The sequence below is a fragment of the Rhynchophorus ferrugineus genome, unplaced genomic scaffold, assembly GCF_030347505.1.
Source record: "Rhynchophorus ferrugineus isolate W39M unplaced genomic scaffold, kcgeb_rfMv2 rfM4, whole genome shotgun sequence".
Taxonomy (NCBI): Eukaryota; Metazoa; Arthropoda; class Insecta; order Coleoptera; family Curculionidae; genus Rhynchophorus; species Rhynchophorus ferrugineus.
In genome coordinates this window covers 54,129,592-54,155,149 of record NW_027472583.1, presented here as the reverse complement: position 1 = coordinate 54,155,149, position 25,558 = coordinate 54,129,592, and the positions used below count along the sequence as shown (strand labels likewise).

The following is a 25,558-nucleotide window of genomic DNA, read 5'->3' as shown; positions in this document are numbered from 1 at the left end:
ATGCTTTAACTCTTATATCAATCTTTATCGAAAACTCGAGCAACATCTAAGATTTTGCAGAACAAATTTTATTTTCTGTGAACTGTGATTGTGGACCTGATAACCGTGGAATACTATTTCCTGAAACCAAATTGATAATCCGGATAAAGATGATGTTCCTCAATGATTGGTTTTATTCTCTTCAATAAAATTGTTTCAAATAATTTGGACATTGTCGGTAATAGTAACATTGGCAGGGAGGACGACGCTGTTTCATAAGGTGGCTTTTCTGTTTTAGAAATCATAGTTACTTAGCCACCGTCCATATTTATTAGGTGCAAAGCATATAGTAGGTTAATTATGTTAATTAGTGCATTTCATGAAAGTTCATTTAATATTTTCTCGATAATAAGGTCAGAACAAGAGTCCTTACGAGTGAGAACAATATTTGATGTTGCCAGATGTGTACCGTATGCTAGGTATCATTTTATATTAGATGATTTATATTAGTTAATTAAATAACATTGTATTGTTGAACGGAAGAGACTTAGGTGTATACATATAATATTTAATTATTTTCAATACACTAATGTTTATTTAAACATTCCTAACTCAAGGACTAAATGATAATATTCACAACAAACACTCTGTCTTGTTTAAGGAACAATTAAAATAACGAATATTTTATTGTTAATATTCGTTAATATTATTCCGAGCACTACTGTTTATCATAAAAACAGTAATATAATTTATATTCATAACAGCAACAAATCTTACAGTGCTGTTGACATATAATTGCGCACTATATTTAACTTTATTGCGGTTAACCCATAATGATTCACATGTAGATATTTTGAACATCATCAACTAATTAAATAACAATAAATCATGTATTAAATAATAAAACGATCGAGAGGCTGACACTGGAACAGATAAATTATGTATATATATGCAGGATACGCACCGGCGAAAACCAGGCCTAGAATCCAATTTTTTTTTTGAATAAAAATTAAGGTCAAGTAGTTTCTGAAGTTGTTGCAACACATATATTCTGATCACTTTTCCATTTAAAAAAATATATAATACGAAAATTCTATTAGACATATAATACTCTTCACACACATTTAACTTGTTCATCTTCATCAATACAAACTATTTCCCAGTGCTTTTATCAAGAATTCGTCCGATAACCTCTCAGCTGCACAGTTTCTCAAAATATATTTTTACTAAATTTCAATTTGGTGAATTTAACGGTCGATATTAACAGAACATATAATAGCAAGTATATCAATAACAATACAACAGGTATCAGTCTCGTTACACTTTTGCTTGGAATATCAACGTGAATGATGTTCCTGAAGTCCACAATTAGAAAGTATCGTTCTTTCTCTGGATTTTCGTAAAAGATCAAGCTGAATAGTCGGAACAGGCGTAGCATCAACATCAACATCAATAACATTTTTCTTCAGCTCAATTCGGACAATCGCAAATTATTATTATTAAGAATATCACACATTGTTCCATTTTTCAAGTTTCATTCTTCAATCAAGCTTAAATACCAACATCATTACGTATCATCTCAATTAATAAACAGACAGTTTCGACCGTTATTCTCCATTCCTCAAGGTCTTTTCCAAGGATTTTCCAGCCAGCATTGTGGGTACTAATATTTTACCACCACAGTTTAACTAGACAGTGTCAGTTTCAATCATTACATGGGGAACATTTCAGCAGAAAACATCACGCGTCTCAGCTCAAACAACAAGCAAGCAGTCTCGGTTTCGGTTGTTATTTATCCTACCTTAAACGCCTTATGACACTTGCCTGCATCGCTATAACCGCAGGGCATCAACATCTTCGATCGTTCGTTCGTTTATATAAACCATAGCGGCTTTTGTCTTAATGTTTCATTTTCGTTACTAAACATCACGTTCATTCACTATTCTGATTTGTCCCTCAGACTTCCTCAGAAACCTCAGAAAAATGATCGTACAAAATCTACTAGAGCTTTTTAAATAAAGTAAATGCGTTATTTATTATTGAAAGGAACTATTTTTAACAAAAATCGAGAGAGTAATCCAAATATTACCTATTATTGCCATAAAAAAGCTAAATGTATTTTACTAATTATCATTCACAATTTTAATCTTTTTACCCTATTATATTAACACTCTTGAAAAATATCGTTCAAAAATGATGCTATATTAATATACAATATATTGTTATTTACAAGCAAACTACCAAAAAAATCATAAAACTCTATATATTACATATAAATCTATGTAAGCCTAAATTGGGTACAATTTTTTCAAGGTCGCGGCTAGGACGACAGAGCCAGAACGCTATGAATCAGTCGAATGAAACTAGTAGAACCAAAAGTAGTAACTAAAAGTACACGACTGAAATAGTTGATAGTAAATAATAACATCGGTCGCACCGAAAATAGTGACTGAAAAAGTCACTGGTAAAAAGTAGTAAATTCAGTCGAACCAAAAATAACGACTGAAACAGTCGACAGTAAAGAGTAGTTAATTACTAAACAGTTGGTAGTCGATTTCAGTCGATAGTTCCCAACACTATTTTTAACGAATTATCCCAAATTCTATTTATTCAAGATATCAACACATCAAATCACTTAATAATAATAATAATAATAATTAATTAATTAATAATAATTTTTGTACAAAATCGTCTATCGTCTAATAATAATTAATCAATATATTCTCTATTTTCTCATTATATTGCCCATTTTGTATATCAGAAAGCCTGTTGTATATATTAAAAAAATGTTGTATAACACAAACATAATTCAATACTCTAGATTCATGGCTTCATAGATTCACTGTATTCGCCATATATTTGTAAAATCTTTGTGGTAAATGCACTTCCATAGTTGTCAATTATTCACTAACACTGTCAGCATGATCTTCCTTGAACAACTTCTTATTTCACAACCCAATGGTTGAACTGCAATATATGATACAAAACCACCATGATATTTTGAGTATAATCCCATTTTTGATCTATAAGAAATACTTTTATTTATTGGTAAATAAAACATAAATATTCAACAAAGCATTATAGCAGTCACTATCTTGACAATATACAAGGTACTGCAGTAGTGATTACAATAGCATTCGTCTATAAACTGCGTCAACCAGTTACTCTTCGAGGGACTCTAGAAAACTATTTGATTGATATATTGATTTCTTGAGCTGATATATTTTTTCACAAAAGAATGAAATAAATAAATATCCAGCAAAGCGTCGGCTTTTGTATCCAAAAAGTGTCAATCTCAGGATTTCAATCGCCCAATTTCTTACAGTAAATGTCTCTGTTGCTAAGTACTCACTAATGCGTCAGATTCCACAGAAAAGAAGAAGTTGTAATAAACTCAAATGCCCCAAAAATAAAAAAGCATGTAAAATGTCGAATTATCTGATAATCTTTGATGATGACATGGAAAATACCATAAATATTAGGCATTACGATTTATGGATTTTCTTGAAGGGCACATTATTTATATTTGATAAAAATATATAATAATTATATAAACAAAAGAGGGTATATACCAAAACCTGGTATATACCAAAGTTTGTGCTAGAATTCTAATAAAAACTAACTTAAAACTATATAGGCACAAAGCAACCGCTATAGAATTTCATTCACTTGAAGTCACGTAACATTTGACTGGCATAACCGACAAAATACGACGCCAAGATATCTGGTGTCAACACGAAACCATATTAACCAATGACATCATCATTCGATGTTCTTAATCATTTACAATCTGTTTGTTGGTTTTCCTTTACCGCATTTTTTTGGGAAGGGGATATGTTTGTTTACAAGCACGCCATATATATCAGAGATTTAAAATATTGGGAAATATCTCCTGCGGAGTAAGTATTTCATCAGAGCTGGCACGCGTCCAATGCGTCAGTAGTATTTTCATTTGTAGCAAAGGCGCGTTTTCACGCCATTTATTAAAGCTTTATTAAACGTAGCCTATTTTCGTTATAGATCTCATTGTTAGACTGATTGTAAACCCAGGGCGTAAAATAAAAATTATATTTAATAAAACAATTGTAAAAGCGAATTATTTTTTAATATACCTTTTTAAATTCATCTCTAAAAAAACGAACAAAAAAGAAACACACATACACAGAATCGACCGTTAGAAAGTTTACGTTAACGGTAAAACATCGATCATATTTTAAGGGTAATTTGATATTTTATTGGTGTGTTTTATGTTTCTGGGAAAATCAAGATAACGATAAAGAAACTAAAAGAGCGAGGTTGTCATCTCTGCTCGATTGGGATCTGCCACTCTTGCAGACACCCAGCACCAAAGACAATTGCCATAATTGGCAAGATGTTTAGCCCCCTCCTCGAACTGCAGGTGCCAAATGTAATAATTAACATGCCCAAGTTCATTTATGCAACCGCGACCGTCAGAGTAACTACGTTTTTTCACAGAGTATTCCAGTTTTCTTTTTATTTTATTCTATTCGTTTTTAGGGTAAATGATGTGGCTCGGTGAATGGAGCTGACCGAATGAAATCTGACCATCGATAACCTATTTTCTAATTTTACATTTTTGTAGTATTATAAAATATATACTATAGATTAAAAATTAATAAATTTACTGAATGTATAAAAAAGATATTACTATACTACTAAGGTAAGATGAACGTGTTGTAATTAGAAGCCATCGATATTATTCATATCCAAGAAATATTTTTCATTTTTGCTCTTTGAAATATATTTTATTTTCATCCACCAGAACAAGCAACACCTAATTGTTTTTTTTAATATATTGTCTTGATCAGGATGTCGTATACAATTAATAATTTTAAATTAATTTAAAAAATAAATAAAAAAAATTTAAATGGTTTTTAAAAATATTTACCACTACATAGTATAAAACAAAGTCACCTTTTCTGTCCCTATATCCCTATGTGCGCTTAAATCTTTAAAACTACGCAACGGATTTTGATGCGGTTTTTTTCAATAGATAGAGTGATTCAAGAGGAAGGTTTTGTATGTATAATACATGCATAATATACTAAGGCAACATTGCTAATTTTAGAGGTTTCTAACGTGATGTCGTAAATTAACCTATTTTTTTAGGCTTATTTAGCAATTAGCAAAAACGCTGCCTAACCCTACGAGTTAGATCAAATTAATGTACTACAGTATTGTACACCATAAAAAGGTCTACAAAAAAGTCCGCGATGGTATATGTTTATCTTTTAGGGATAACCCACATTAACCATTTTTATTGTTTACTTTTTACGTGAGAAAATGGCTTATTTACGAAGCTATTTTAAGCAATACGGCATTAATCCTTATCGAATTAAGAACCTTAAATACAGTGTGCAATTAATATAGATCAATATGGTTCCTTACAGCATGTAAATTAAACAAATATTTTCGGAGATATTACAAATTCAAAATTTGCGTTTAAAAATGTGTGTAAATGTAATAAAAATTGTATGAATTTAGATATTCCAAAGATAGCAGGAAATCTTCGTAGTAAGTATAGGGGAAGAGGAATTGTTTTACTCCAAATTTAATGCGTGCAGGCCAAGGGCAGTAATGAATGAACCAAAAATACTGGATCGATTTTAATCATGTTTTCATTGAGTGACATAGACATATATATTTTATGCCCGTGCAAAGTCGGAGCGGGCCGCTATGTTTTTATATACAACGTTCATATTTTTTCTGTAGTGTATTTAATTTAGTATCAGCATTGCACCCGTGCGAAGCCGGGGCGGGTCGCTAATGTAATATAAATCTAACACGTTCTTTTGATATATTTTCGATGTGAGCTAACACACGCAACTTCACTTTTCAATCATTCAAAACGATGTCTTTGTTCCAATGTTTTGAATATAACAAAAGTAGTGTCTCTCACAGCAGAATAACTCACAAACTTATTAGTAGAATATCATGAAATTTTAACAGCTTTCTTTTGAAGGTTTGTACTAACATAATAGCTAAGAATATATTATGTCATTTCTATATATCAATCCCAATAAATATCTGTTAGTATATTAAATGTTACTAGTATAAATATGAATAAAAACTATAATACATCTAGATGTGATACATCATAGCAAAGAATATAAACTGTAGCTAGTTACCTAGTACTGTTTAATATTGTTGTTCTAGTGATGTTAAAAAATGTGATGTATAAGCATGTCCATTTGATAAGAATATGTAAAGAATAGGTATTGACATTGTTGTAAACAATATTGTACAGGCTTAGGGTAGGCAAAATATGGATGATAATAAAATAAATACATAAAGTAACAAGAGGAGAACTATTTGCAATCGCATTGTGTGGTAAACTATTTTTCAAAGAAGTATCAATAGCTAAATTTACTATGTGCCATTTACTTTTATGGAGTTCATATGTAACCTGGAATTGGATATAAAAACTAAACTGGAATTGGATTGGTTCCTAATTCTAATATTTAATTCCTAAAATAATTTATCTTAACGTATATTTTTTGGTTCCAGATTTACCAACAATATTTTTATCAAAGAAGGTGAAGGACTTTGAGAAACGCTTTTCCGTAGAAGTGGCCCATAAAAATGGTTTCTCCGTGAGGTCATCGGGGCCAGTGGAGGTTTTCTTATGCTCAGGATGGAATCCGCGAAACTATCCGTGCTATTACTTCCATATAAACAAATTCGAAATATATTTCTCGAAGATCCATTCGCTAGACAACAATACCAACTACACAACAAGTCCCAACTACATCAAAAATTATAAAGTAAGCTATTATAATACTTAATTACCTTATATGAAACTGATTTTTTTATTAAAAATGTTACAGTCAAATATGGCGAAGGCGTCCACAATTTACAAAATAAAAATATTTTCTTTAATGGCATTTAATTATTCGATAAAGCACTAAACTAATATTACAATGATTAATTATTATAAACAATTAAAATCGAATTACACAGAAAAAAAATGCAAATATGGTGAAGGTGCTTGTCAACAGTCGATAGTCGCAAAAACAGTCGAAACAGTCGATAGTCAAACCAATAGCGACTGAAAATAGTAATTACTATTTTCAGTCAAATGTACGGTTCGGCTGTTTTTTTTCATTCGTGTTGTCAAACGAAAATGTACGAATTCTTGTCTGTATAAAATGTGAGATAGGAAAGGACGGAGATAAATGCTTGGAGCAGTTAATTTTAAATGTCTTTATATTCTCCAATGGTAGTATAAGCGAGACAGAGATGTATATATATTCATTCACGTGTTAACTTTAAAAAAGAAGAGGACAAAAGAATTACTTTTATACTGAATGTTCTGTGGATGTGTAAAAAGGAATGGAATAATAACACCACAAATATTTCATCGTGTTTTAATATATTCATTGCTATTTTTAAATAACATAGCATAATAAATATAAATAGTACAATACAACTTAAATAAAACCTAAAAACTAAAGATTTTCAGTAACCATAAATACTAAATAAAATGTAAACGTATACCTAATCACTGAAAAATCTAATCCATGATGAACCTAAAAATGATCGTACAATAACTACCAAACCCTTTTTAAATAAAAGTTTTATTTATTTTTGAACGGAAATATTTTTAAATTACTGTTCAGGAATATTATTATGTTCAACTTTTCTCCCGTGAGGTGATTTCTTCGATTGTTAATTATTTGCCCAGATTTTGAAAAAACTCGTTCCCAGGGGACAGATGTTGCGGGTATAGAGGAATATTTTACGTGTAACTGATATAATTCAGGTAGTTTCATTTTATGGGCTTGCCAAAAATCCAATAGGTACTCTAAATGCCCAATAAATGACATATCCAAACACTGGTAAATCTGTAAAGTTGCTGCAGTACTTGGAGTAATTACTTCTTTCATTCTAGCCATTTTTATCAAAATATCTCCACATGTCAATACATCCTTGGTCAGTAGTTTTGTCTTGAATTTCGAGTTGTGGAACTATATTTGTATTTTTTGAAGTTTGGATGGAAGATACCTCTTTTGTGATAACTTTTTGTATCGCCTCAGCATTATTTGCAATACCAAATTTCTAAAATTAGCAGTCTTTTATTGATGACATTTAATAAACAATTTTGCCATTTTTCCCCATTCACTTATTAAAATCCTGGATTTGATGGAATGTTGCAGTCCTCTTATTAACTGTAAAATTAAAGACATCGTTCATTCGTTAACAAATGAAAACGATGGTGCTCTTTTTAACAACCAACAAAATAAATTGTTGAATATTAAAGTAGAGTTTTCCTATCAGAAAATGTATTTATTACAAATATTTAATTATATCTTTATTGACCTCTTTACGATTAATGTTTTTAAAAGAAATTTAACAACTTGTACTGTAAAAAAGTCTTCAAATCTTTTGGATCTATGCAATTTCTGAAACCTTTGGAACCTAATTTTAGTTTTCAAGATTTTAAGAAAAAAGTTTCGACAAACAAGACGCTTGGACAAAAATCGTGAAAGTTTATCAAAAAATATTGTTTATTACAATATATAATTATTCACAAGCAAACTACAAAAAAATATAAAACCACATATATTACATATAAATCTATATAAGCATACATTCGGCGCATTACTTTCAAGGTCGCGGCTAGGACGGAAGGCCAGAATGTTAAAAATTAGTCGAATAAATTAGTAGAACCGAAAATAGTAACTAAAAGTAAACGACTGAAACAGTCGACAGTAAATAGTAATAAAATCATTCGGACGGAAAATAACAACTGAAAACAGTTACTTGTAAAAACAGTCGAACCAAAAATAGCGACTGAAATAGTCGATAGTAAAAAGTAGTTAATTACTGAACAGTCGACAGTCGATTTCATTCGATTGTTCCCAACACTAATTAACATGTAATAATTTTCTGAGACAATGATTGTACGGAAAAGAAAATGATATTTTTGATCAGGAATTCTCTAAATTCACTCTAATAGCGACACTCCAAAATTATCAGTATTTTCATAATAACAAACATAAACATAACTGTTTTTCAGTCTTTTTCGAAAATAATCTCTGAAGACGAATGGAGAAACTTTGAAGTCAGCGTTGACAAAGATGGGAAAGTTGTTTTAGTAGATAATAATCTTAACAGGGTTGTCATTGAACATAACGATGATACCGATCCAATAACTCCCATGTATTTACTGATGCGTAGTGAAAACCTAAGCGCCTGGAAAGTCAGCGAAAGTAAGTTAAATGTTTCTTTACTTTGATCTAGAAATGGTGAAATGACCAGTATAGCATATTTTACGATATATTTACTTTTAGATCAGTTTATGTTCACAAAAACTGCACAAATTTCACGAATGGGCCCCCAGTTAAACACACCTTTTAAAGACTTGTGCGTTTCTCTGTTTGTGGGTACCTGTAGCAACTGTGAGATGACATTCTTCTATATGAATGGGATAAACCGGAATATTTTGAAACATATCGGTCCAACTGTAAGTATATTTTATTTAATAAAACTGGAAATATATTCATATTAAAATATGAGATGAAATATATCATTGAAAAATACAAACGACAAGCTAGCAAGTCTATTGAAAAGTCCCCGGCCCACAATAGTAAAACACATTTTTTGGCAGAATTAGTTTTTTTTATTCAACATAAATCCCCCCTTCATACACTGATTATAGCAACTCTCCAACATTTCGATACCATTTTTGTAGTACGATTTGTCTTTGCTTTTGCTTTGCTTCAAAATAGGCCTCAGTTCCGTCGATCACCTCTTCATTCGACGAAAATTTCTTCCCAGCGAGCATTCTTTTGAGATCTGAGAACAAGAAATAGTCGCTGTGAGCCAGATCTATAGAATACGGTGGATGGATAGCATTTAAGCATGATCCTTACCATTATCATTTCTTATGTCTGTGTATTTTCCGATAATTGCATAAATAAAGGTGGGTGTATATAATATAAAAATAAATTTGGGTATAAATAAAGGGTGTAAATCTCTCTTGGTTATTTTGCAGGAGTATTTGGAACATTTGCTTGTTAATAGATAGAAGTTCGTTGATTAAATATAATTATTTTTGTTAAACGTGACCTTTCTGTAGAAGCTCTATTTTGTTGTCACCTGTTGCAAGCTGTTGTTTTTTCTTCAACTAAAGATACCAGACTCTGTTGGATAAGTTATATCACCCTTTAGATATCATAGACATCATATAAATAAAAGTGGTGGTTATAACAGAATGGTGTTGAGGTTGATATTATCAAGTTTTCTCTTATCAAGCATAATACTCGTATATTAAATTCATGTTACCCTACCATTGCAGAATGGAACCTGGATCGAGACCAAACTTAAACAAGAAAACATGCCCCTGTCAAAATTCAATCTCTTTGTCGAGACAAAGTTCATAAACAGTAATGAAGCGACTGAGGGATGGTGGGCATACGACGATGTCCGAATTTGTCACGAAAATGGTATTGATTAACAATCGAATCCAATGAACGGTACTTAATTTTTCCGTGATTTTTAGAGGTGAAAGTGACCTATCTCTACCTTACACCAGAAATAGAAGATAACCAGGGGGCAGTTGATAATATTTCATGTCAGCTGATCAACAAACCTAGCTGGAGACCAATCAAATTAGAATATGATGAAATTAAAGGTAACCATATATTTTTCCTGCAAACAGACTAATTTTTTTACTTTATATCAAGGACAGTTGTTGAACTATTTCTTTAATATTCAACAGAATCTTCTTAAACACCTTTTCTTCTAATACTATCTAAATCCCTTACTAAAGAGTATTATTATTTTTCAGGATTCCCTGTTATAAAGGTCGAACAGAACGACACATCAATTAAACTAAGTTGGAATCAAGAAGATCCAGATGGTTTAGTGACCTACTTCTTGTTATATCAAGTAACCTCATAATTATATAATTTCATATTATATTTACATATGCGCAAACATTGTAGGGGACTGATGATTGCAATCCTGATATAAGTAATTCAATAAGACTTAGATCGGCAGGATTTCTGTCCAGTAGACACAGCGAATTTACCATTACCAACTTGGTACCAAAAACCAAATACAATATTACAATTTCGACAGTGCTACATAGAATTGATAAATCATTAGTGATTGAAACCCTCGAATCAGGTAATTTATTACAAATAGAAAGATCCTTTTCGATATCTTCCAAAGATTGAAAGGTTTTCACTGTTAAATCACTAGTTCTAAGCTCATTCTTCTTCATTCACATCTAATCATTCTCATCATTCACTTTCTAGCCTTTTCTTAAGGAGAACAGACTCCCTTAAGGAATTGAGACTCCTCAAAATAGGGCTCTTATATTACTTAATTTTTAGTTAGACGGTTTGTAGTTTTTAAACGACAATTCAGTAAATTATATGTTTCGGTGTCTTTGGTGCTGTACCGAGGAGAAGTACTGAATTTGTAAGGCACATTCTATTAACAAGTCAATTGAAAAGTCCCGGGCCTGCCAAAGTAAAACATTTTTTGGCAAAATCAGTTTTTTTATTTAAGATAATTTCCTTCAAGGATTATAGCGACCCTCCAACTTTTCGATACCATTTTTGTAGTACGATTTGTCCTTTGCTTCCCCGACGAAAATTTCTTCCCCATTATTTTCAAATCTGAGAACAGGAAATAGTCGCTTGGAGCCAGATCTAGAGAATACGGTGGATGGATAGATTTTTGCCATCGTTTTCACTGACTTGTGACACGGCGCATTGTCTTGGTGAAGCAGCACTTTCTTTTTCTTCAAAGGCTTTAGTCCTTCAAACGGTCCAATAACGCTATGTAATAGTCGCTGTTGATGGTCCTTCCTTTTTCAAGGTAGTCAATGAAAATTATTCCATGCGCATCCCAAAATACAGACGCCATAACCTTGCCATCAGACTAGTAGTAGTCCACTCGGATGAGTGTCGATTGGACTTCGGAGTTAAATGATGGAGCCATGTTTCATCCATTTACGCTTGATTAGTCTCAAAAACTGCTACGAATCATCAACTTGTCGTTGTTTTTGTCAAAAGTGAGCTTGGGCGGCACCCACTTTGCACAGATTTTTCTCATACCCAAATATTCGTGAATGATATGATATACACGTTTAGTTGATATCTTTAGAATGTCTGCTATTTCTTTAAATTTCAATTTACATACATTTCATTTACATTTATTTATTTTCAATTCAAAATCATTTTGTGGACTTTTTAAATGTTTTCGTCGGTAACAATCTCTTTTGGGCGTCCACTGCGTTTACCGTCTTCGATGCTCATTTCACCATGTCTAAACTTGGCATACCAGTCTTTGATGGTTCCTGGGGCGCTATCCGGAAAGTCGGCATCAAGCCAAGTTTTTGAAGGTTAGGGCTAACTAAAAAACATATGGATTTAATTCTAGTAGCGCCATCTATGCGTCAGGCCGGTGACTTTTCAATTAATCTGTTAATATGAAACCAAATAATTTAAAAAAAAAACAATTTCTGTAGAAATATACACGGGAGGGATAAACCTATAAGTGTTTTGAATATTTTTAAGTATTTTTTATCGCAAGAATTTAAACTTTTTAAAAACTTCCCTTCCTCCTCCTCTATCTGGTTACACAATTTATGAAGCATCCATCTTAGCATCTATCCATTTTAATAATGTCAGCGAATCCATAACACCGCTATATCATTTAAGTTTAAGATTTATCATTGGGAGGACTCAGATGAACTGAGGAAGGGTCTTCAGCCTTTTATTTGCCCTAAGTCTACGCTCATGATTTGATCCTAATAAAAGAGCATTACCCTCATATTGATAACCTGTTTAGTGTAATAGATTTTAAAAGCAATTTAATTTAAAATCTATTACATTTTATTAATAATTTTAATGTTGGCCATAACTGAAACAACTCATTTCACAGTATATACAGAAAGTTCAAAGCGTCTTCTTAATGAAATTCGACTACATTTATTATAAAAATTAATCTATTTAAACCAAATATGCTCAATTATTATCAATAATGTTTCGTCTTTCTTCGGATAGGGCCACTCATCGTCGATAAAATCTTTTTTAAGCAGCATTTCATTGAAAGCATTCTATAGATATCGGAATAAATAATGATATATATAAAGAGTTAATGTGTTAATATTATATATAAAGATGTGTCGGCAATTAGTTTCCGGTTTTTATAACATTGACTAGTCATAAATATGCAACGTTATGATCATAGAATAGAGAGATTTAGAATGCGGTCGTCTCTCCTCTGCAGAAAGTTGTAGCCAAGTAAATCAAAATGTTACCGCCAAAATGTCAGCGTTGCAAATTTATAATGTTTGTTTAGCTTAAAGGAAAAACTATTCTTCTGGAATGGCGTCCATGAAATGCCTGATAGATGGGCAAAATGTATAGAATCAAATGGCTAATGCCAATAACGTGTTCTCTTTAGCAAAAAAACCGGAAGGGAATTACAGACGGATATGGAAAAATGTATTTAAATAATAGGTAATATTTGTATAAAACAGTTTCAAAATACATCTCAAAAATATGTAACCTGAATAGGTTCCTGTTACCGTTAAATAACATTTAGGTAATATAACATAATGGCAAATCTGCGCAGAAACATGTGTTAAATCTTCTCAATGTACTTCTTTTGAAAAAATATTACATTTGTACTTACTTCTGATTATTTTTCTAATTTCTAAAGATTCTAATTTGGTCTGAGCACTTGCATATTTTCAATTTCGATAAGTTAAGGGAAATTATCTGCGAATATACACATACTTTGTGTTCAATTATTCAATTCAATTATCTAATGTAGATTTTAATGAAAGAATTACTATTAGAATTACGGTCTGGTCTGTCTGAAACGAAAAGTACAAAGCTTCATGCAGAAGATCATTCTTGGAGTTTATTATTTACTTTTAAAATCCATTTCTGCGCAAGAACAAAATCCTTTGGAAGATAATTAATGTTGTTTGAATCTTCACATCCTAGAAAGTAACAGTCAAATTATGATTTTGTATTTAAATAAATAATATTTGCCTTAAATTCTATAAAAATAACGTCATAACAACAAATTTCCTTAAAATTACACACAAAAATAGAAAAAGAACTGTCACAAAGATTAACATTAACCTCAAAATTACACCAGTCCCATTAAAATGTCACCACCAAAATGTCAGCGTTACAAATTTATAATCGTAGAATAAAGAAACTTAGAAGCGCATCTCCTATGTTAAAATTGGTCCTAAGTTACGCTCGGAATCGCCCTGTGAGAGCGCTTACACATGCGCCGTATGGCAGTTAGTTACGGTGGGAAATTTAAGAATGTTTAGCGGGAATTTTAAAAATTTGCGCGGGAATTTTAAAAATATATAGTAAAACATTTTAGCGAGAAATTTAAAAAAATTCTTTTAATTTTACTGGGAAAATAAAAAAATAAATATATTTTATTGATATATTACAATTACATTAATTTTCCTTGACCATAAAGACATTGTAATAATCACAGAGATATCTCCACTACCCAAAACACGTAATCCACTGATATTATCTCCTCTCTTATTTAAAGAAAACCTAAACAAACATTAAAATGAGATAATATAACAATTAATGGTTCTGTTGTATTATTTTTTAGAAACAACTAAATTAACAACCTACCTAAATTAAGGTAAATTTTAACAAATATGACAACCGCAGTTCGGTCTATACAGTCAAGTCTCTGAACTAACGATCAAAATTAGAGGTTACGACTCCAGAAGCAAAAAGGAACCTTATTCAGTATCTTCGATAACAGTTTATATCCACTGCCACTGCATTTTAATAAGGATAAAGCCATCAGTTTTTCATCCAACCTGAAAGGAAACTGATGGGACAGGCTGAGTTATCTGTAAATGAACATATAAATTTCAAGTTAGAATCTCCATTCTCTAATATTAAACATAAATTTCTTATTATATACTTACTTCTGGGTCTTGTTGGGTTAGAAGATTCTCCTATATATCTATCAGCCTCAAAAAATGTATGTGATTTAACATTTCCATTGGGGGCATATGTTCCTTGTCTTGTAATAAAGGTAAAAAATCTCAATAAATATTGCTTAATTATTTCAATGCAATAAATCATCATTATTCAACAAAATACTTACTATTTAAATTACTAGTAGCAATTACATCTTGTTTCAGCCATAGCTTTCCACATTTTGGTCTATAGTCTTCATCTTTAAAATGATTACAAACTTTTCTGGACCTACATAGGAGATCATAAGAGATCCCCTTAAGGTTTTCTTTTTATTACACTATTTAACTGCTTAGGTTAGAATTATTAATATTGAAGCCGATCGAGAGAGAAACACACATATAGTTGTTGCATTTTTCATTTACATTTGGTCGCGTAACGGGGATTCCGAAAAGCTTAAACGTGGGACCCGATTTTTCCATATAACTTTTACTTCTAAATTTCTTTAGTATGTTTATAATGTTTGTTTAGCTCAGAGGAAAAACTATTCTTCTAGAATGAGAATGGAGTCTGACAGATGGACAAAAAGTATAGAATCAAATGGTTAATGCCAATAACGTGTTCTCTTTAGCGAAAAACCGGAGGAGAATTACAGACGGATCTGGAATAATAATTTTGCTATTATAAAATAACCCAATTCTAGATAGATTATTTTAAGATTAACACCGTTTTTAACCAATTTTAGAAGAACCGTTTAGTGAGGAATTGCCGATTAAAACGCACATACGACCCACTAATACCACAGTCACTGTTACCTGGGAAAAACCTACTTGTAACGCACAAAAGGGACGCCTAATATACACCTTAATACTTTCTAGTCCAATGTATAACATAAAGGAAGTAATAGAATACAGCACCAGTAACACGCATGTCTTCACGAATTTAAGACCATTTACCGTCTACACAATTCAGATATGGGCTGCCAGAAATGCAAGGATGTTGAATATTGAAAATACGAGAAATATGCTTCAGTTTAAGTTTAAGACATTGTCAGGTGGTAAGTAAACATTTTTTTTTAGATTCCTTTACATATCAGTACTAGGTTGCAGTAATAATGGTTGCCAATTGGTAATTTAGATACAAGGGACAGATATAGTAGATTCAGAATAATATGAACACCTTTCATGTACATATTATCTATTTTAACAAGGCACTGAGCCACCATTTTCGGAATGGATTCGTAGAGTATCTGAATATAGTCTATCCAAAGTAGCAGTGAACTCACGTCCTATCAATTTATACCGTCAAAACGTCGCAAAATAAAAGAATTTTTTTATAACATCTTTATTAGATACGCTTAGTACAATCTTAATTAACAATTAATTTATTATTACTTTTCATTTGTACTTGGATTAATTCACAAGCAAGACGAGTGCGAGAAAATACATTAATATGTATTCCTCAATTATTAAATTATAATAACTTATAGCTATAGTTTACACTAAATACACTAAACACTTTATATAAGTTCGTATGATTTTGTTCCCTTCAATCTCCTGACATCCTGCGCGCTGTCCAGCAGTTGTATTGATTCCACGTCAGAATTACTTAGTAATCTTCTTTCGTGTTTGAAGGCGAAATCTTGGATAACTTCGCAAATCCATTTGATTTCCAGGTCATCGTGCAGTTCTTCGTTGGTTACGTAGCGATAGGCATTGATAATCAATCGAAGAACCTTGTTTTGACAGCGTTCTATGACTAGTTGATTTGAATTTTTAGTGCAACCCCATAGGTCCAAATTGACTTTATAATTGTATTATAGATCAACCTCCTTGATTTTAGATCAAGTTGAGAGTATCTTCCGACTAACCAGTATAGTTCTTTTATTTTGGTTCTAATGTGTTTTGCTTTTTGTCTAACGTGATGTTTGCAATTTAATCTACCGTCAAGATGGATTTTAAGGTATTTAGCTGATTCTACTTGAGGAATCGGGCATCCATTGAGTGATATAATTAAGTTTTTATTATTTCGCCGCAATGCAAAATTAACATGGACAGATTTGGAGCTTTAAGTTGAATTTTCCAATCTTTCATCCATTAATAGATTTTGTTGACTGCCACTTGCACTTTTTCTATTGCCCTGGGCAGAGACACATATTTTGCCATAATAATTGTGTCATCAGCAAAGGTTCCAAGTAGTGTTTTTTTTTTGTTGTTGGAATGTCAGAGAGATCCCAAGACTCTACCTTCTGGAACTCCAGCCGAAATAGTTTTAAATCTCGAGAACGCCATTTCGTGCGATACCCTACATGTTCTTCCGAAAAGATATGACTCCAGCAATTGACAATAGTTACGCGGTAACAATTTGCTCATCTTACAGATTAATCCAAAATGCCAAACCCGATCAAAGGCTTGTGAATAATTAAAAGAATGAAAGAAAAATGTTGCATATATATGCAATTAATGCATATATTATCGAAGGACTTAAAGTACAGTTAATTAAACAGCTACAATAGTTTGTAGGTTAGAGTTATTTTATTATAAGTATATTGAATTCTTTTCTAACTCACCTATGGTATTCCCTGAAGGCTTAATCCACCTAATTAGTAATTGTACATTCAACTAATGTATTTTTTCATTAGAGAGCATATATACCTTTTTATGTTTAGTTCTTGTTTCCTTCGTTGTTGTGGTTTCTTGCGAAATAATTCTGATATCACTGTATTTCTCCTTAGTACTCCAGTTACTCCTTTTGTACAATTTTCTTCTTAATTCCCTCCTTCCTTTCCTTCCCTCCTCCTTCTCTTCTCCTTCCTTCCTCGTACATTTTAACCAAACGCTTTTATTTTATATTATAACAATGAAACCTATGCAGATTTAACAATGAAATCTATGCAGATAAATCATTCATGCTGCGTCACTTTTCAAATGGAATAAAATGAGAAAGAAAATATTATCGGGTATTAAAACGAATTTACAATGCTATGCTATAGGCAATGCATTATACATCTTGATGGCGTGAATTCACTACTGTTTTGGAAAAACTATAGTTTTCAACAGAATCTTGACCCGTTGGGCGTTTTCACATCTGCCGGCTCCGACACGGCACCGTATTTTGTTTTTATCATTTTCATTAGTTCCCATGTAGAAGACTAAAGCTAGACATTTTCCTCTTTTAACATTAAAAATATCTCTGTACACAATAAAAATCGCCGCCGACACGAGTGGACCGATTGCTGCCCGCCGACATGTCGGTGCCAGCAATGGCACGATACCGATGTGTCGGTGAGTGTGAAAGAGTTCCATTTGTTTACATGAAATTACGCGTCCACTGATATCGTTGTCGTGCCGGCAGATGTGAAAACGCCAGTTCTTATACCAAAACAAACATCTGCCAGATATTTTCTTTTATTATTTAATTATTACATTATTACTAGTCGTTTCCGACTAACCTACAATTTTTGTTTATGATAAATTAAACCTAGGTATATATATATATATATATATATATATATATATATATATATATATATATATATATATATAACTAGGAGGACCCATCGGCCCTATCTGAGTCTCTGGCGAAATAATGTTTATACATGTCACTGCTGTATTTTTTATTATATGCGCCTCACTACACAATACTACACAAGATCAGATGATTTTATTATAAAAGATGCAATTCTTCAACGTTATCATGAGTATGGAGTCTTTCCTCATGCCCCCTTGCAATTCTCTTGATTTCTTGGCTGACTGTGGGTATCTAAAGGTCTCAATATAAGGAATCAGTTCTGTAGTATTTGGATGCGACCACAATAACACACTTCTCAGGACTTTGTTCTGAAAAATTTGTATTTTGTTTATGTTACTCTTTGCAGAACATCCTCATAATTGAATTCCGTATGTCCACATATGTTTCAGTATTTGCTTATATAACAGCAATGCTGTGTGTGTTGGTATTAGATTTATTCTCTCTATGGTCTATGATTTTATTTCGGTTGGTGACTTTCCGGGTTTTGGGATCATTATAATTTTCACCATCTTCCAAATGGACCTGGGACATTTTGTAATCTTCTGGCCTAGAGAACTAAATTTTAAACGTTTTTCCAAGTAGGATGAAAAAATTTTATAGCATTTTTATTATCTGTTTGCTTCAAGACGTTCATACACATTTTAAGAATACAAAGAAATTAAAAATTATCCAGAGTATTAGGCTACTAACCTGGGAACTGGAGAAATAAGGTGAGTTCTACTCGAAATGTTTCCAACCCTCACAGTGTTTTGTGTAGGAAGCAAATAAATTAATTATCGCAACAGGACAACCATTGTGTTTGTTGTATGCACATGAAAATCCATGCTCTCGAATACACAGAGATATATAAAGAAAATTTCCACCAAATTTCATGTATCATTAAAAGTAACAGGTCATTTGTAGTGATATTAGTCCTTTGCTTCAAAATAGGCCTCAGTTTCGGCGATCACCTATTCATTCGACGAAAATTTCTTCGCAGCAAACATTATTTTAACATATGAGAGCAGGAAATAGTCGCTGGGGGCAGATATGGAGAATACTATGGATGAGGAAGCCCTTCGAAGCCCAATTCATCAATTCATGGATTTTTGCCATCGTTTTCACTGACTTGTAACACGGTGCATTGTCTTGGTGAAGCAGCACTTTCTTTTTCTTCAAAAGCGGCCGTTTTTCGGCAATCTCGTCCGTCAAATGGTCCAATCACGCTATATAATAGTCGCTGTTGAGGTCCTTCCTTTTCAAGGTAGTCAATGAAAATTATCCCATGCGCATCCCAAAATATAGATTTGAAGCGGGTTCATCGTCTGCAGTCCACTCGGATGACTATCAATTGGACTTCGGAGTGAAACTATGATACACATTCATTCAGTTTCAATATATGGTCATTCAAAATCATTTTGTGGATTTTTTAATATGTTTTCGTAGGTATCAGCCTCTTTTGGGCGTCCACTGCGTTCACCGTCTTCGGTGCTAATTTTCCAACGTCTAAACTTAACATACCTTGATGATTGATTTTCCTGGGACAATGTCCCCGTAGAAACTCGGCATCAAGCTAAGGTTTTTCTTCACCAAGACAATGCACCGTGTCACAAGTCAGTGGAAACGATGGCAAAAATCTATATATTGGGCTTCGAATTACTTACTTACAGATCTGGCCCCCAGCCACTATTTCTGGTTCTCAGATCTCGAAGGAATGCTCGCTGAGAAGAAATTTTTGTCAAATGAAGGTGTGATCACCGAAACTGAGGCCTATTTTGAAGCAAAGGACAAATCGTACTACAAAAATGGTATCTAAGAGTTGGAGGGTCGCTATAATCAGTATATCACCCTTAACGGGAATGATGTTGAATTAAAAAAAAATAATTTTGTCAAAAGAATGTGTTTTACTATTGTAGGTCGCGGACGTTTCAATTGACCTGTTATGTATGTGTTTTTGGTGTTAAAAAAGCAAATGTAACCTAAATCCGACTGAAAGATTCTACTTACCGTATACTTCCGGCCCTCTAGTGGTTAAGAGGCACAGTCAGAGCATGGTTACCATTTAAAGTTTCCATTCCAAGAGTTTCTATCATTTGTAGTCTGTGCTCAGCAGTCGTCCAATATATAGGTTTCCCATAGATATTCATTGCGAGTTGACAGGTGTATATTGATTAATCCATATCTGAGAAATAGAGCAAAGTGTGAATGAACAACGATATAAAAATCTTTGCTTCTTATTTAATTCCTTCATCAAGGCTGAAGCTTGTGGATGAACCACCTATACCAAACCTTGTCGAAAGCTTGAGCTACCTTTAGGGATATACCTAAGCTGACTTGTTCTTTACAGCAAAACATAGCACACTTTTTAATTAATTTTTGCCATTCTCAAACACAAACAACTCTCTAACCACCATGCTAATCTACATGATTATACACTGAAAGTAAGCAGTTGATGCTCACCCCAATATACAGTGCAATATTTCAGTTAACAATCTATCGGATATATACTAATTATTTAACTTTATATGCTTCAGTGGCCGCAGCAATTGAAAATGCAGAAATTTACGCCATGGGGTCCAACACTGCTTATCTGAGGTACGAACTGCCACGAAATGTGACCGGAATACCCAGTGATATACAAATATCAAGATGTAAGCTTCAGGCTTTTAGCAAATGCAGATCCGACGTCAGTAAAATACAAAGATGTCCCCTGTGGGAGGGGAAGTTTTGTGCGCGGATTGATAAACTGATTTACAATGCAACATACAAATTTTCATTATCGCTTAAAAATAGCAACTCTGAAGTTTTTGGAACCGAGGTAAACGTGACTAATTCGACGCTAGAAAGAGGTGAGTGTATATCTACAAATTATGTTCTTAACATTAAGATTACGATATAATATATATATATATATATATATATATATATATATATATATATATATATATATATATATATATATGATACATACAAATATATACAGTCTGTAGTTAATTAAAAAGAGACAGACTGGGGTATGATGCGTCAGAACATGTAACCGAATCATATCTGCAGAATTATTTAAAACATCAGTAATAATAATTAAAAGTTATAAACCGGCAACGTTGTAAACCAATATTCTAAGTTGATACGGCAACATTGCGACGTGCTGAGGTCATACATTTTGATGAAGTGCATTCATTGGCGCTTTTATTGGATAGACTATATTATTGTATACATTGTATTAATAACAAAATGATTTGTTAAAAAGCAATTTCGATTTTTAATATAATAACATTTTGGAAAATCTACTTTCAGTGCGCGGTAACTTTTGACTGAGTAAATGAAAAACGGTGCCTACCTAAAACATTCTCTGGAACTTCCAGGCATATTATATAGTATTGTTTCATTGTTTCATTTCAAATTACTTTTGATTGAATTTTATAAATCCTGGTATTTCCAGAAATTAGTGTGCCAGAAACTACGAACGAGAATGAATAAAAGAAATTGATTTTTAATACAACTAAAAATACAAATAAATATTAAAAATACAAAAGTTTCTAACACATTATATTTTACAAGCTAATCAAAAAATCCAATAAGTCAAGTCAATGCATGGACGAAAAGTTGCCGCATTAGACTTAATTGAAACTATATCAGTGCATGTAAATTTTACCAATAAGCGAACCGTGACCAAATATCAATAATTATTAACAATCGTATTATTCCATATACAAACACAGCTAAGTACGTAGTCATGAATGCGAAGTTACGATGGAAAGAACACGTTAAGAACAAAAAAGAGAAGAGCTGAATCTCAAATATAGAAAACTATATTGGTTATTAGGTAGACACTCTGAACTATCAGTTCGAAATAGGTTGATGATATACAAACATGTGCTAGAGCCTGTGTGGACATACGGCATACAACTTTGGAGGTGTGATTGTGAAAGCAATATAGGTCCTACAAAGATTCCAGAACAAAGTACTAAGGGGTATTGTCAATTCCCCTTGGTATGTAAGAATTAGCGACCTATACAATTTGAATTGTAGACCATTTGTCATTGACTATGGTGCTTGTTAAAGCATTGGGCTGGTTATTCCTCCATAAAATATCCGTAACAGTTCACGAATGAGTCTCCGAGTTCGATACCGTCGCGCCGTTACTGCACTTTTTATTCCCTTTAGTTTCATCCCGTGTTCACGCCCTGATCTCTAGCTTGACCGCTTTCTTGCGCGCCTGTATGTGCTTTCTCTTGGCTGCTGTTCCGGGTTTCCCTCTTTTCAAATTCGATCACCGTTTCGACCCAAACGTTGATCTTTGCAACCGTTGCTTCGTTTCTTAACTGGTAGTTCTCGTCAGCTATCCGGTGCCTGTTTCTGGCCTCTACCCTTTTTTCAATTACGCATGTCTCCAAGATATGCTTAGTGTCTTCTGATCCTGCGCGACATTCGCAGAGTCCATCAGTGTCCTTCAATTTGAATCTGTGCAGGTAAGCTTGCATATTCCCGTGGCCTGTCATCAGTTCTATGTTTCCTGTCCCTACTTGATGGCAGTATTTATAAAGGGTTCTTCCTTTAATGGATTGTTCCCAATGTATCTTCTTTTTCTGGAGCTGACCCATCCGTTGTTTTCCAGTCCTATTTCTTCCTTTTCGGTGGATTCTCTCGCGAGTCTGTCCGCGGTTACCATTTCCTTCATTGACATCCTCTGGCACTATCTTACCGATATTTCACTGCCGGTTTTCTGCAAATCTAGCAAGATTGTTTTGATTTGCATTATGTCCTTGTTTCGTGTGCTCACGTACTCAGCCCACCATATGGACATCATATTGTCCGTTCGTATGGTGATTGGTCGCGGGACGCTTCTGCCCCGTACCAGTTTCATGGCTTTCTGTATCGCCACGAATTCTGCCGCTCTAGAGTTCGATTCGTCTTTTATTCTAAGACTCATCTCTTCCTTGTCGGCTGTTCCTGCCTGTATCACAATTCCTATGCCTACTTTACCTTCTTTGGCACTAGCGTCTGTCCATATCTTGGTGGTTCCGACGCTGTTCATCCGATTTTTCCACAGTTCCTCCCATTTCCTTCGGTACCAATCCTTTTGGCCCGTTGGGGTATCCATACTTTTCTTTAGCCCACCCCTGAATCTCAACTTCCCGGTATAGGGGTGGTATGCCTGCTATTACCTGCAGAGCGTCGTTCGATATGGTTCGATAGGTCCCTATGATTGCTAACAGTATAGTTCTTTGTGCTGCTGCTAGCGCACCTACACACTGGAACTGGGAGTGGAGATGGTGGCAGACGTGATAAGAAATATGTTGCAAAGAAGCATGAAGAACAGCTTAATAACCACAAGAACGTCGAAGCTATCTAACTGCTAAACCAAAGTGGAATAATGAGAAGACTTAAAAGGACCAAACCTTTTAAGCGTTGAGTTTTATGTGGTGTAACCAATAGTGAAGTTTATGATTACTATTAATAATAGCTGCTGTGCTGCTGCTTGTTGAAAATTCCTTTCATGAATATATGACATTTTCTAAGTTTAATAATAGATGTCATCATATTAATACAGCACTTAATAATAATAATCAATATCATTAATCACTACATAGTATAAAACAAAGTCGCCTTTTCTGTCCCTATATCCCTATGTGCGCTTAAATCTTTAAAACTACGCAACGGATTTTGATGCGGTTTTTTTCAATAGATAGAGTGATTCAAGAGGAAGGTTTATATGTATAATACATGCATAATATACTAAGACAACATTGCTAATTTTAGAGGTTTCTAACGTGATGTCGTAAATTAACCTATTTCTTTAGGCTTATTTAGCAATTAGCAAAAACGCTGCCTAACCCTACGAGTTAGATCAAATTAATGTACTACAGTATTGTACACCATAAAAAGGTCTACAAAAAAGTCCGCGATGGTATATGTTTATCTTTTAGGGATAACCCACATTAACCATTTTTATTGTTTACTTTTTACGTGAGAAAATGGCTTATTTACGAAGCTATTTTAAGCAATACGGCATTAATCCTTATCGAATTAAGTACCTTAAATACAATGTGCAATTAATATAGATCAATAAGGTTCCTTACAGCATGTAAATTAAACAAATATTTTCGGAGATATTACAAATTTAAAATTTGCGTTTAAAAATGTGTAATGTAATAAAAATTGTATGAATTTAGATATTCCAAAGATAGCAGGAAATCTTCATAGTAAGTATAGGGGAAGAGGAATTGTTTTACTCCAAATTTAATGCGTGCAGGCCAAGGGCAGTAATGAATGAACCAAAAATACTGGATCGATTTTAATCATGTTTTCATTGAGTGACATAGGCATATATATTTTATGCCCGTGCAAAGTCGGAGCGGGCCGCTATATTTTTATATACAACGTTCATATTTTTTCTGTAGTGTATTTAATTTAGTATCAGCATTGCACCCGTGCGAAGCCGGGGCGGGTCGCTAGTAATCCATAAAAATCACAAGTCATTTATAATCACTACTCCATGATCTTGAAGTTACACTGGAGACAGAGATCATTGGTTAATTTTGATATTTTGACTGGATCGTCCATGATGGTGCCTGTGCCCTATATATATATATATATATATATATATTTGTTTATTTACAGTTCCTGCTCCTCCTGAGAACGTGACTTATAAAACAAATTGTAGCATCGACACAGATTCCTGCAACTTAACCTTTCGTTGGAGGTATCCATACTTCTCCAATGGAACCATCGACGCATTCTATATTATATTAGAAAATGCTGAAGTTGCTTCAAATGAAGAGCCAATCATAGACATTTATAAAGTATCAAATGAGACGCTTCCATCAACCTACACTTATCAGGTAAACCTAATTAAATATTTATTATATTATGATAAATTAACCGTCCGGTCAATGATCGGGCACCCGGGTATCCATTTCAATATACTAACTTCTCCTTAAAAAAAATTATGACCGTCCGGATCCTCAAAATTGAAGTAATTTGACACCCATTTTTCGTCAAATTTTTTAACAATCAATTAATTAATAAAAGTTATTAACTATCAAACTTGATACGCCCATTCAATATTGGTACCAGGTACCCGGGTACCTATTAAGATTAATGGATAT

The 25,558-nt window shown here is 33.0% G+C and overlaps 1 protein-coding gene and 1 long non-coding RNA gene across 4 annotated transcripts in view; one reads left to right on the top strand and one right to left on the bottom strand.

Moving 5' to 3' along the window:
- Positions 1-25,558, top strand: part of LOC143196263 (uncharacterized) — a 66,455-nt gene that overhangs the window by 38,508 nt on the left and 2,389 nt on the right. For 2 of the 3 annotated variants that reach the window (XM_076403924.1, XM_076403923.1), the window contains exons 4-13: positions 6,508-6,764; positions 9,020-9,212; positions 9,294-9,466; positions 10,301-10,448; positions 10,505-10,636; positions 10,793-10,893; positions 10,950-11,133; positions 15,682-15,993; positions 20,981-21,295; positions 25,071-25,291. In XM_076403924.1, the coding sequence (XP_076260039.1) occupies positions 6,508-6,764; positions 9,020-9,212; positions 9,294-9,466; positions 10,301-10,448; positions 10,505-10,636; positions 10,793-10,893; positions 10,950-11,133; positions 15,682-15,993; positions 20,981-21,295; positions 25,071-25,291 (2,036 nt within the window). The remainder of the gene's footprint in view (positions 1-6,507; positions 6,765-9,019; positions 9,213-9,293; positions 9,467-10,300; positions 10,449-10,504; positions 10,637-10,792; positions 10,894-10,949; positions 11,134-15,681; positions 15,994-20,980; positions 21,296-25,070; positions 25,292-25,558) is intronic. The other variant, XM_076403925.1, reaches the window with a different exon arrangement.
- On the bottom strand, positions 14,837-15,038 carry LOC143196283 (uncharacterized). The gene is made up of 2 exons (XR_013005719.1): positions 14,945-15,038; positions 14,837-14,866 (listed from the first exon to the last, which is right to left on the bottom strand). It is a non-coding gene; the product is annotated as an uncharacterized LOC143196283 (long non-coding RNA).